At 40.0% G+C, this 12,020-nt stretch overlaps 1 protein-coding gene across 2 annotated transcripts; it reads right to left on the reverse strand.

Moving 5' to 3' along the window:
* Positions 1-362: 362 nt before the first annotated feature.
* gpr155b (G protein-coupled receptor 155b) lies at positions 363-11,319 on the reverse strand. 2 transcript variants are annotated; one of them, XM_085296210.1, is made up of 20 exons: positions 11,206-11,319; positions 10,548-10,756; positions 10,292-10,439; positions 10,075-10,204; positions 9,107-9,285; positions 8,778-8,930; positions 8,608-8,675; positions 8,096-8,267; positions 7,702-7,857; positions 7,416-7,499; positions 7,159-7,282; positions 6,951-7,035; positions 6,669-6,756; positions 6,177-6,402; positions 5,954-6,031; positions 5,534-5,688; positions 5,087-5,182; positions 4,920-4,984; positions 4,687-4,824; positions 363-3,994 (listed from the first exon to the last, which is right to left on the reverse strand). In XM_085296210.1, exons 2-20 carry the CDS (start codon positions 10,703-10,705, stop codon positions 3,484-3,486), a joined length of 2,814 nt encoding a protein of 937 aa, XP_085152336.1. In that variant the 5' UTR covers positions 10,706-10,756; positions 11,206-11,319; the 3' UTR covers positions 363-3,483. The 2 variants fall into 2 exon arrangements, with proteins under 2 accessions (XP_085152336.1, XP_085152337.1); XM_085296211.1 differs by having other exon boundaries at positions 3,854-4,052.
* Between the last annotated feature and the right edge of the window lie 701 nt (positions 11,320-12,020).

Genomic DNA, 12,020 nt, shown 5'->3' on the forward strand with positions numbered 1-12,020 from the left:
TGATCAAAAATCTTTTCTTCCCCCCTCCATCATGTTTTAGCCATAGACAGCAGAAATGATGGATTTAGCTTACAAATCTGAAAAGTGAAGCCAATGTTTTTGACTTAAACCTTCTATTTAATGCCCATCATGGGGCAAAAAAGATTTTCAGTACTGTGGGAGCCTATGGGAAGTGGCCTAGTGATGAAATTACAGGCTCATCTACACGCTTCAAAATGGGACATCATGGTGGAGTTATCCATCATTTTATATTCTATGGTTGTATGTAATGTAATAAAAATCTAAAATGTTTTTTACTTTGTTTTACTTGTGAATTTCCAATTAGAATCAATAATCGAGTTTAGTGATGAAGTAAAAACGAATTTAGATGCAAACATTTTTTATTTATGCCTTCTGTTACAGTCACTGACCCCGACTAACTTAAAGCAACACACTAAAAACATCCACTGTTACACTGAACCTGCTGACCGACATTAAAATGTCTTACTTTATCTCAGTGCTTTGCAACACGCGCATACACACTCAGACATTTTTGTTCATGCAAACACAAAGACACACACACACCTTCATGTTAACTGAGGCAGGCACTCTTTAAAAAAAGGTGAATCACATTTTTATCAAACATCATAAACACAAGGACCTGATGTTGATTGCATGAACCAGTATGGTGTTTGTTGGCAGAAGATCAAAAGATGGAAATATATGCATGGGGACCAAATACATTAGTAGGTCAACAAAAAAAAAAAAATCACAGCAAACATTAGTTTGACATTAACATGATCTGTGTCCCTGACATTTTTTAAACATGCATATATTTCCATCCACCTTTTATAACTTCGCCAACACACTGTAAACTTCATAGTAGCAATAGTGTAAAACAGCAACAACGTAACAGGCATTTACGAAAGTGCAACCACACAGTTTTGTAACTCTGCCCACTTAAAAAGTAATAATAATAAAATTGCATCCAACAACCATTTAATTTTTTTTTTTTTTTAAATTCGGCTCAAGCCTGCTTTAATGTCACCTGAGGATGACACTCCTTGAACATCCCAGTTTGACCACTTTCAATTGCACATCTTCGATTTCCAAACGCAAAGGAAACACACTAGGTCTGGAGCACTACTGGGATTGTATTCACTATTCACAGAGAAGTCAAGTCTAGGTTAGCGCAAGGTCTACGGTGACCATCAGGGCCGCAATTTCCAGGGGGGGATAGGGGGGTATGACCCCCCCAATAATTAGACATTAATTAGGGGCAGTCATGCAGATCCTTACATTTATACTTGGTAGCCGCACCCCTAATGGTCATTTACAGCATCCAATACAACTTTCCTAATTTACCATATATGGATACACATAGCTGATGTGTGTGTGTGTGACACAAATGCTCAGGCCCCTATAAAACAGGATGTGTGGAGGTATGCCGTACCCTCTCTGCACCTCGGGAAGAAGGGTAACAAACTTCTTCTCTCTTTCCTGTTTCTGTTCCATACATTCCTAGCATCTCCCAACTGTGGCTTCCTATTTCCTTTTATGACAGGCAGACCCCCACTTTTACATTACAGTTACAAATTACACACACACACTCAGGCTTATAGCTAAACCAGCCTAAAACACGCACACACATTCACAAATCCTTTCTTATTCCTCTGATTTACAGCTGGACCCTATCATCTAAACAAACTTCATCACATTTTATTCTAATCGTTTTCTTGTGCTCACAACACCCGGCCTGCTGACGACATGCAGGGGCATCTGGATTTATAACACAAATTTCTAGTGTCGCCACTGAAAAGACTAGAAATGGGGGTAATACATTAGATGTTGGCTAGTCTACAGTGGGATTCAGCACTCCTATTGGACCAGAGCGTAGAGTGTCTACGTTCACCGTAGACTCCGGGCCAATGAAAAGACGTAACCGTCTACAGTGACCGCAGACTTTGCTACCGTAGACTCGACACATTTTGAACAGGATCTTTTTAAATGGACAGAGTAGTAGAACTTTCTTACAGATGTAAACAGTTTAGCAGTGGTTTGTAAAGAAAGATAAGCCATTTGAAACAAAAACAGGACTGTATCTGTGACAACGTGAGCCCTCTGGCTTTACCTGTCTTTCATTCAAATGGACAGATTTGTCATTCCAATAACTACTGTACGTGCTTTTGTCTTCTGTTGTGTAGGTTGGGCTCAAAGGCAAAGAACATGAGAGGAATTTTGGCTGAATTCTCAAATTAAGCCCGTATGAGGTGGTGCTCCACCATGGATGAGTGAATTCAAAATCAGTCCTGAACAAATATTTAAAACTAAACAGCTGCAACACAATTACAGTTGCAAAGAAAACAAACTTCCTCTGCAGCATCACCAAGAGACAGCTATCCAGTGAGTTGCATAATTTAAAAAAAAAAAAGAAAAAAGGGAAGAATGTATTTATTCAGTTAGTGCAAACAGCTCATTGCTGAGGAGAAGTCCATACTGCTGAGTCATGCAAGCAGTCAGCATAGACTGGAGCTTTTAAAAAAGACACAGCGTGCAAAATGATAACTGAACTAACAGGCAGATTCTGGACGCTTTGATATCCCCTGAAAGAAAATATGACATTGTTCTTTGATAGAAATGTCACAGGCTGTCACTGAGTAGTTTACTGATGGCTTTTCTGGTCTTCTCACCACGTGCATGCTTATCTTAAATATTATTTATTTAAGCATGGTCATTTAAGTTAATTTCTTTGAAAAATATATCCAGAAAGCAATCAAGGAAATAAAACTTTTACCTGCTACAATTGGGACTGATTCTGTACTGTTTACATCTCAGAGTGATTCCAGTGAGAAAACTGAGAGCAAAATAATCGATGAAAATAAAATAGAAGAATATAATAGCCATAATAAAATTCCAAAGGGCTCTTTCCACAACCAAAAGGAGGCAAGTAATAGTCGGAAGTGATCGTTTCGCCTTTTTAACTTTTTAACCCCAACCATCAATTTCCTTGTTTAAGTTCCTTCTAATACAGGGGTGGGGAATCCAGACCTCAGGGGACGATGTCCTGCAGCTTTTAGATCTCACCCTGGGTCAACATACCTGAATCAAATTATTAGTTCCTTATCAGGCCTCTGGAGAACTTCAAGACATGTTGAAGAGGTAATTTAGCCATTTGAGTCAGCTGTGTTGGATCAAGGACACATCTGAAACCTCCAGGCCCTTGAGGTCTGGAGTTCCCCACCCCTGTTCTAAAGCAACTGCAAGCGCAACCTCTCTCCCGATTAGCTAATAAGTTGATATTCAACTGGGAACCACCCTGAATATACAAGGACAAATAACCCAATTCTGGTGGGCAAATGAGTGTCTCATATGATCCAGATTCAACCTTAAGTGGCCTTTGAAGCAGCTGCACCATAAGGCACTTCTGCTTTGGCACTCAGCTATGGTGGCCGTCGCTTGGTATGCCGAAAGCTTTGTTCATCACTTTCATCATCTTGATCCCTCCTACTCTTCCTCCCGTCTTGGCTGCGTGAAGTGATAAAGAAAGTTGGGTTCATCCTTGAAGCTGTGCTGACCTGTCAACACTCCTCCCCGCTGAAGACGGGCACCATACAGCTGTGCCTCGGCTCGTCCAGCGCTGAGGCCTCGTTCCACCAGCCAATCTACTAAGTCACTGCCTCGGAACACATTTTCAAGATGGGACTGGGGATACTGATGAAACTGGGGAGGGCTTGAAGCATTACCATGCTGACAATTGGTGGGTTCGTGGTCAAGGGAGGTTCCTGGTGCATCAGGGTTGGAAATATGCGCTTGCAATTCATTCTCGGGCTCTAGGTGGGGTTGACTCGGAAGCAAACACTGGCTGCTGGATTTATCTGGATTGTGGTTTCGGTTAAGAATCTGTGAGTGATCGTTTAGCTGACCCTGATCACTAGAATTTGTGTTTAGGTAAAGGGGTTCATGGGCTGAGGAATGTCTCAGAACTTCATTTTCATCCTCCAGTCCTCCTCCAAACCTGTTAGTATCAGAGGAAGGATTCACCTGTCGAAGTGTTCACACTCTCCCCTGAGCCACTATGATGATGATGGTGATGGTGAAGAAAAGAAGAGGGAATGGGCAGGCAAAAGAAAGGAAGGGTACATGAAAGGAATAAAAGAGAAAGCAAAGGAAGGATTATAAGGCATAAAGAAGGTATAGAGATAATATAAATTATTTTGTGTTAGAACGATAGCACCCAGGACTTGTAAAAAAAAAAAAGTTTTAGTTTTGTAGTAGGGTGACTAAATTTGATCTTCAGTATTTTAAAACAGGCACGGCAGAGTATAAAATTAAAATGGTTAGACTTGATTTTAAGAAAAATAACATTCTTATGTAGAGGGAAACCCAGAAACTGATGCAACATGCAAAGAGGATTCAGAGACAAACTGGAAAATCAGAAGTAATTATTTGGACATGCTCAGAATTGAACAAGAACACAATTTTAAAAAAAGAGAGAGAGAGAGAATTCAAACTCAAAAACGGAGATCTCTAATAATTTTTTTTCCGTGTTTACTTCAAAAATATTTTGCTTAGAGGGAATAAATTCTATAAGCAGATGATGTGAGGGGTGATTTAAAAACAAATCATATACACAAACTGTACTATGTAACACACACAAATGTCCTTAAAGAAAACCCCACACAAATACATGTAAACAAGTACTCATACCTGCGTGTGTGTACTATGTCTTGTACACACTGGTCTTTGTGGTAGCGGACAAACTGAGTACAGGTGAGCCTGACCTCCTCTGGTACACCCGAGGGACTCAAATCATCAATGTCCCTGCCCTGCCACAGGCTAAGCAATCTAAAGGAAATGCAGACAAAAAAAACTTGTTCTAGTATTGTTTTATTTATTTGATCACAAATTAATTTAGAAACCACAATGAAGTCTCAGATCACCTCTTCTTAAAAGGCAAGATGATTAGGTGTCTGTCCAGACCAAAAATCCCAAAGGACAAAAAGCCCTGGGGGAAAAAAGAAAACAAAATGTAGTAGATACAACTGAACATAGTATTTTTTTTTACTCGCAACACTTCATATATACAATAAGCTGATGTATGAGATACCTGTCCATAGTTAGCCACAGCACAGAAGAACTGTAGTTCAAGGTAGAGCCTTCCTGGATCTTTGTTGAACAACCACCACAGACAGCTGGACAGGTTCTTCATTTAGGCAGAAACATTCACCAATCAGGCACCAGGACATTGTTATGGCATGCATTACAACTTTCCATTTTTACAAACAGGTAATCCAACGTAGCATAAGGTTACTAATTATTAACAGCTTTTATATTAATCCAGATGTTTATATCATAAACAAGATAGATAAGTAGATAAAGACAAAGGATTTATTATATTTAAAGGTCTCATTCATCTAACTGATAACACTGTTTGAAGGCAATTTTCATACACTTGTAATGTCCATATAAATGGTGATTTAAATGTGGATGACAACAGCATCAGTCCATTCACACATTTTCTCACACATAATCATAAAGAGTGTTTCATCCTTACTGCTAGCAGGCTGACTATGAGCAGCAGACAGAGCAGAACATGTCTCACAGTCTGTTTATCGTCTGTGGTTTGAAGCCCGGGTGGTGGAAGATTCAGCGGCTGCTCAGAGGAGGAAGTACTTTGCTGATGCCCATCACACAGCGCCCCAATGTGGCCTAGAGAGGAAGAGAATTCCAAGTAAAGATGACAAAGCCAACTTTATGGTTGTAAACCATCTTTATTGGATTATACAGACTACTGTTGGCTATACACTTGGTTTAGTTATAAAAATGCATAATAATCAACCACAGAAGACAAACATTTAAATTTGTGTCATTTACTTATTGTTAGAATTAAAATAACAGAATTCATAATAAAACTAATGAAACGTCACAATTTACTCTGAACGGTGAATGGTGAGGTGAAATGTATGTTTATTACCTGTGCTGTTCGTGTGGTCCCTCTGTGTACTGGCTATCATATCAGGTATGGGCTGGAGAGGAGAGAAACCGTGGAGGTCTGCACAGCAACAGAACAGAATGAATGAACATATTTACTGCACATCATCTGGTTACAAACTCAATGACAACAGATAACAGAGATTCAGACTCAGATTATGTTTAAGTTAGAATAAACTAAAGACAAAGTGAAAGAATGGAGTTACCCGAGTTGATACCACAGGCAGGTGAATTTGACATCTGTGTCTGCTCTTGCTGTTGGTGTGAATCCTCCAGGCCACCAGGGACCCTCACCTCATCATTGATACCCGTTACAGTAGCTCTGCTCAGGGCTTGGTAGCCGCTCTGCTCCCAGTCTCCCTGGCTGAGACCCATCAAAGATATTGCACCGAGAACCAGGCTGACCGCAAGAATTACTGCAGTGCTGATTATCTGGAGGAGAATTGATGAGATTATGAATTAAACTTCCCAAACAAACCTTGTTCTAGAATTCCTGAAGTGTGCTTTTTATAAATATTACTTTAATTTGGTAAAAGAATTTCAGTGCGTTTTCTCCACATACAGCATTAAACCTGAACTTAAAATAAAAAGTCTTGAGCTGAAAAAAAAAAGGAAAAAGACTGGACAAAAATAAACAAAGAGTTCAGAACGACTCTTTAGAAAGTGTAATGTAGAGTTACAGCAGGTATTGTTCCAACCTGGGCTCTGCCATAGAAGAAGGCAGAGTCTATCGTATCACTCCTCTCTCCTGATATGAGAAGACCACCAACCATTAGGAAAGGAACCCTGTGCGTGGAGAAAGGTTGAATAATTTTGTTATTACTTAGACTTTAGATCATATTCTCTGATATGATCTTCTTTTCTTGTCTCCACAAAGAAAAAGAAAGTCACATTTCAATCAGTAAAAGTTTTAAAATGTTTCATTCTCTTATTCTATTGTCAATTAAAATATCCTTATTCATTTCTCTGTGGTGGCCTACCCCCAACCCAAAATCATGAATACTCCTGGTCGGAGTCTCAGCAGATCATCTCTGTTAGTCAGAGCCAGACAGAGAGGGATTAAACCTGAAAAAGAGAACAAAACATTCAAATACAATCACCAACATCTACCAGCTAAACACAAATCATTTGAGTTTTGGGGTATTTCATTCATAAAACAGGTGTAACCACTTACAGGTATTCACTTACCTGTCCAAATGTATGTACTGTAAAGAGACCCATAGAGCAAAGTGAAGGTGAGAATTTTGCCGAGCAGGTTGTCCTCTTGTTTCACCAAGAAATTCCACAGGATCATACTGACACACACTAGGAACTATAGAGAAAAGTACAGAGTTTAAGGTACAACATGTACCTATACAAGGTTCTCAATTAACATTTCATGAATGAATCAATTGAATTAAACACTGAAATCTCATTTTAAAAAATGTTTTCGAAATAAGACTGACCTGGGCCAGGAATAGATTTAGCGCAAATAGGTGAGGGAGTTTGTTAAATTTCCTGCTGAGCAGCATCACCGCTATGGTCCACACCTGAATGAAGATAATCATACTCGATCATTTGATATGTCTATATTTGGAAAATCAATCATGACACCAGCTATCATCCACAACTTCCTGTGCTTAAGCTCTAGGTGTTGTTAAAGCATTTCTGTGCTTCTTCTTTATCATTTTAAAATTCTTCCCTGTCCCACTGATCCAACCAGAGCACTGGGGTGAATTCAAAGGCACTTACCAGAGCTATAAGGCTGACAATGCTGATGTTGAAGCTTACATTTTCAAGCTCTGTAACCAAGGGGGTTGGGTCCATTAAAGGGATTGTTAATAGCCAGGCGGACACATACATGATTGGTGCCGACAAGAATGTACTGATTACCATCCCTGACGTTACCTAAAAAAACCCAAACAAACAGGATTTGGGGGTGAGAGAATGTAAAAACCAAGTTTAAAATACCTGGCTAAGTGTCGACCATGTGGGTTTCCATGCCATCATTACCAGTAGCATGAAAGATGGAACATTTTAGTCACAAGGGAGTCCTCTTCTCTTTGTGTTTCAACAACAACAACAAAAAGTAATATTCCTTTCATACAGCTTTTTAAAGTATGATTGTTACATTAAGAGAACATACCACTTCTAACTCCATGTTATAGTGTCCAGCATAGATGGCCACACTGGGGGCTGTTGGGAAAACTCCATATAAGAAAGCAAAGTTGGACAAACTTGTGTGATTGGCACTCGTGCTGTTCACTCCAGTGTCCAGAATATCCACCATGTCTTTACAGACCAGCGGCATTATCAAGCTGAAAGGATGACATTGAGAGAGACAGACAAAAATATACTCATGGAGCTGTGTAATCAACCAAAAACCAAACTGACTATTAAAAACACTTCTGTACTTCATATTTTGTTCATTTTCTTTAAGAGTTCTTGGTGAAGCTTAAAGGCTTGTTGCCATTTTAGAAAGATGCATTTCCGTATTTTTGAAGACAGAGTGTATCTTGCATTACATATTATATACAAAATAATGGCAACTAACACAAAAATATGTACCATGCAAAATATGGTCAAATACAAAAACCCACTAGCTCAGGCCACCTTAAACCAATTACGCTCACACTATTCCATTCAGGCTTCACTTACAGTTTGGCTGTGATGAGCAATATCAAGGCAACTCCAGTGTCTCTGGTTAATTTTCTAAGCTGACCAACCTGCCAAATAAGACGGCAGCTGATGATATCCTTCATGGTAAGTAAAACAGGTTATCCTTAGGAGAAGGAAAAAAGATAGACAAACACAAGAGTGCAACTCACCATAGTGAGGCCAAGGTAAAACAACGCTGCCCCTCCAAAAGAGTTTGCGAGACCATCTATAAACTCTGACAACACAGCAGGGATCTGCTGGCCCAGCGCAAAGTGAGAGATGATTCCCACTATCACCATGAACACTATTGGGTTCTTCAACACCTAGAGTGAAAAAAATAATAAAAATTAAAACTCGAAGACCTAAAATTGGTGCAAAAGGTCAAAGTGGGAAACAGCTACAAATGTACAAATTGGGTCCTTAAAGTTTGCAAATAAAGTAAACCTTAGGATATACAGGTGTATTAATGCACTTGTCAAAACACCTGCATGCTTAGTACCTGTAAGACAACAACTCCCAGGATGCCAAGACTACTGTGCTGTGGATGGCTGGCCTGTCTCCACCTCTGCACCTCACAAAGAGCAAAGCCGATGGGATTGAGGAGCATGAGGGATACAGGAGCAACCAGGTATATGTACTGGAGGTATTCTGGATATGTACTTCGATACAAAGCATCAACTAGAAAAGTGAAGACAGAGAGGCAATGAAATATATACACACTCTCTATGTCTTAATTAGATAAGATTAAGATAGACTTTATTGCCATTGGCACAAAGCAGTACAGCTGCTGGTGGATTTATCAGTCTTTCTCACAAAATTATCTTCTTAAAGATCAAGATCCATTTTGACAGCTTTTTGGCTTTCCGTATGTTAAGAAGAGGAATTATTCTCCTGTCTATAGCAAGTTATATCGTTTGCCAGTCCCCTGTACCATGACTCCTCTTCTATAATGCAGCTGAGGATGGCTGTGCCATAACCTACATACTTTATGGTGATCTTTTCTGAGTAGAGGCACAGTCAAAGGTTTACAATCATAGGTGCTGAAGTGGCATCCTTGGGAGGCTCCTGTGTTGACTGAAAGCTTGGCAGAGCTGTTTTGTACCGTCACCAACGGTGATCTGTGAGCAAGGAAGTCTAGGATGGAGATGCCCTGAGACCCTATATGTGTGCTACCTGAAGTTTGATATCAACGTTGAAAGGTCATTATGGTTTTCCAGTAGGGTGTTGTCCTGGATCCCTGACCAGTGTGTATTCCGTTGTTTATGGGTAGTTAAAACTTTGATTCCCTGCCACATATCTCAGCAGCAGCACTTAAGTTATTGGGAATATGCTTCCTTGGCAGCCTTGATAGCACTTTGTAGCTCATATCGAACCTGTTTATACTCTGTGTTATTCCCTGACATGAGAGGACTTTCTCCACTGCTAACCCTGAATGAAGAGCAAACAGTAATGTTTTGTTGCACTTACCTATAGGATATCCAAGGGCGAAGTCATTACTCTGAGTAGCAAAGATGGCATACAGACCAGCCTTGCTGTATCTGTTGTCTGGACTGGCTACCATCAGTGTCAGCACACATACCAGCACAAAGACTGTCACCTACACAGGACAGAAGCGTGATGATCAGGTTTTTGTTTTCTATAAATCTTCAGCATAATGCAAACTTACAAGTGGTTAGACACAAACCTTAGCAACCAAGACACTCCACAGAAATGCCCATATGACATTTCTGAAGTCCAACAGCACCATGTTTTTAAAAAGCAGCGCTGGAAGAGCAAACTTGGATACGAAGTTCCCCAAACCTTTAGCCTGGCTCTCTGTGATGATGTCACCCCTGGGTGGGGGGGGATAAATACACATTTACACTAGGCACTTACTACATTTCCCAGCCAATATTTTGGGAAAACTGGGCAAAAACATGGTCTAATTCTCAATCACCTACCTGCCTGCTATATAGCCACACAGTATGATGCCAAAGCACTCCAGGAGAGCTGGGAAGAGCTTGTCTATGGACATGTGAGGTCCTGCAGCAGGCCCTGTCAGAGTGCTATGGGAGATGTTCTTCCCATGGATTAACACATAGCTGTTGGTTGTATCCATTGTGATGTGGGACAGGGTGATCAGAGAGGTCAGGTGAGGAATATCAGCACACTAAGGGAGGACGCCGAGAGGGAACTATCAGAGGTTGGAGCGATTCAAAAACAGGCAACATAGAAATATAACAGCGGGTAAACTAAGACTAAGAGCAAATTGCAACGTCACGTCTATTGAATTTAAAAAGCGCTTTAGACAAATATGTAAATGAAAGGTTAGCGACTGGTTGAGTCTCAGGGTTACCAGCATCTCTATTTACGCATCCGCGTCACTATAAGCGATGTTAGCACGGTGCCTTTTTTTTTAAATGCAATATCCGGAAATATTTAAAGTCTACCAACGCTGATACAAAATATGCTATTTTCCAAACAAGCACCGTTTCTACTGCCTACCGCAGGTTAGCGCTAGCATAATTAAATGCTAAAAACGAATACGAGGGCGCGGTAACTTTACATCTGACTGAGTGTGCTGTTTAAAATACTTTGTTTCACAGCGACACCTCCTACCTCTCTATTTTAGACGAACATCGTTGTGCAGAAAAGCTCGCTGTGCAATTCCGTGTTATTGTCATTTGGATACAATCTGACAGCTGCTGAGATGTGGCAACGCCCTGAAAAATGACTGACAGATGATTCAGCCAATGAGAGCCGAGGTATGTTGGCACACAACTGTGATTGGGTTTTCAAAAAGTTTGGCGTGTCGCAGCGTCATGTGCGCTGGATTTATTGAATTTAGGGAAAGTGTGCAAAAAATTGCAGGTATTTTTGTCGTTTATCAGCTATAAATGTTTGTTGCACGTTTTCTGTGGAAAAAAAGAAATAGTGCCTCAAATAATGATTGTAAGTTCCAGAGGTGATGATTTTATAAACATACCTTTACGGTTTAAGCAATTACTGAATAAATCCTTCACTTGATGATACTGAGCAAATGTGAGGAGGTATGACTGAGCCTGCGCAAGGAAAACTGTTGGATTTCAAGTCCATCAATAAGACTTGAACTGGTATGTAGTCACAGAAGTGATATACTTATTAAAGTAACGTGAAGAAGACTGTATGTAACTGAAATGATGGGAAACAATAAATCAGTTCAGAGGAAGGAGGGGTAAAAATAAGGGGAAGACGATGGGGAGATGAAAATCCATCCAGTTTACATCAGGGGTGTGGATTCAATATCACTAAAGGAAGTGACAGCCATGTTAAGGGGCAGACACAGTTTACTGACATAATTTCATCTAACTAAAAATGATTACATAATGAAATTTGAAAACTGAAAGAAAAAAAATGGATGATCTTATACTTGCAAAACAGTTCTTATATTTTAG

The sequence above is a fragment of the Mchenga conophoros genome, linkage group LG13, assembly GCF_057382185.1.
Source record: "Mchenga conophoros isolate Kocher_MC1m ecotype Shallow Benthic linkage group LG13, M_conophoros_male_GT1.1, whole genome shotgun sequence".
Classification (NCBI taxonomy): Eukaryota; Metazoa; Chordata; class Actinopteri; order Cichliformes; family Cichlidae; genus Mchenga; species Mchenga conophoros.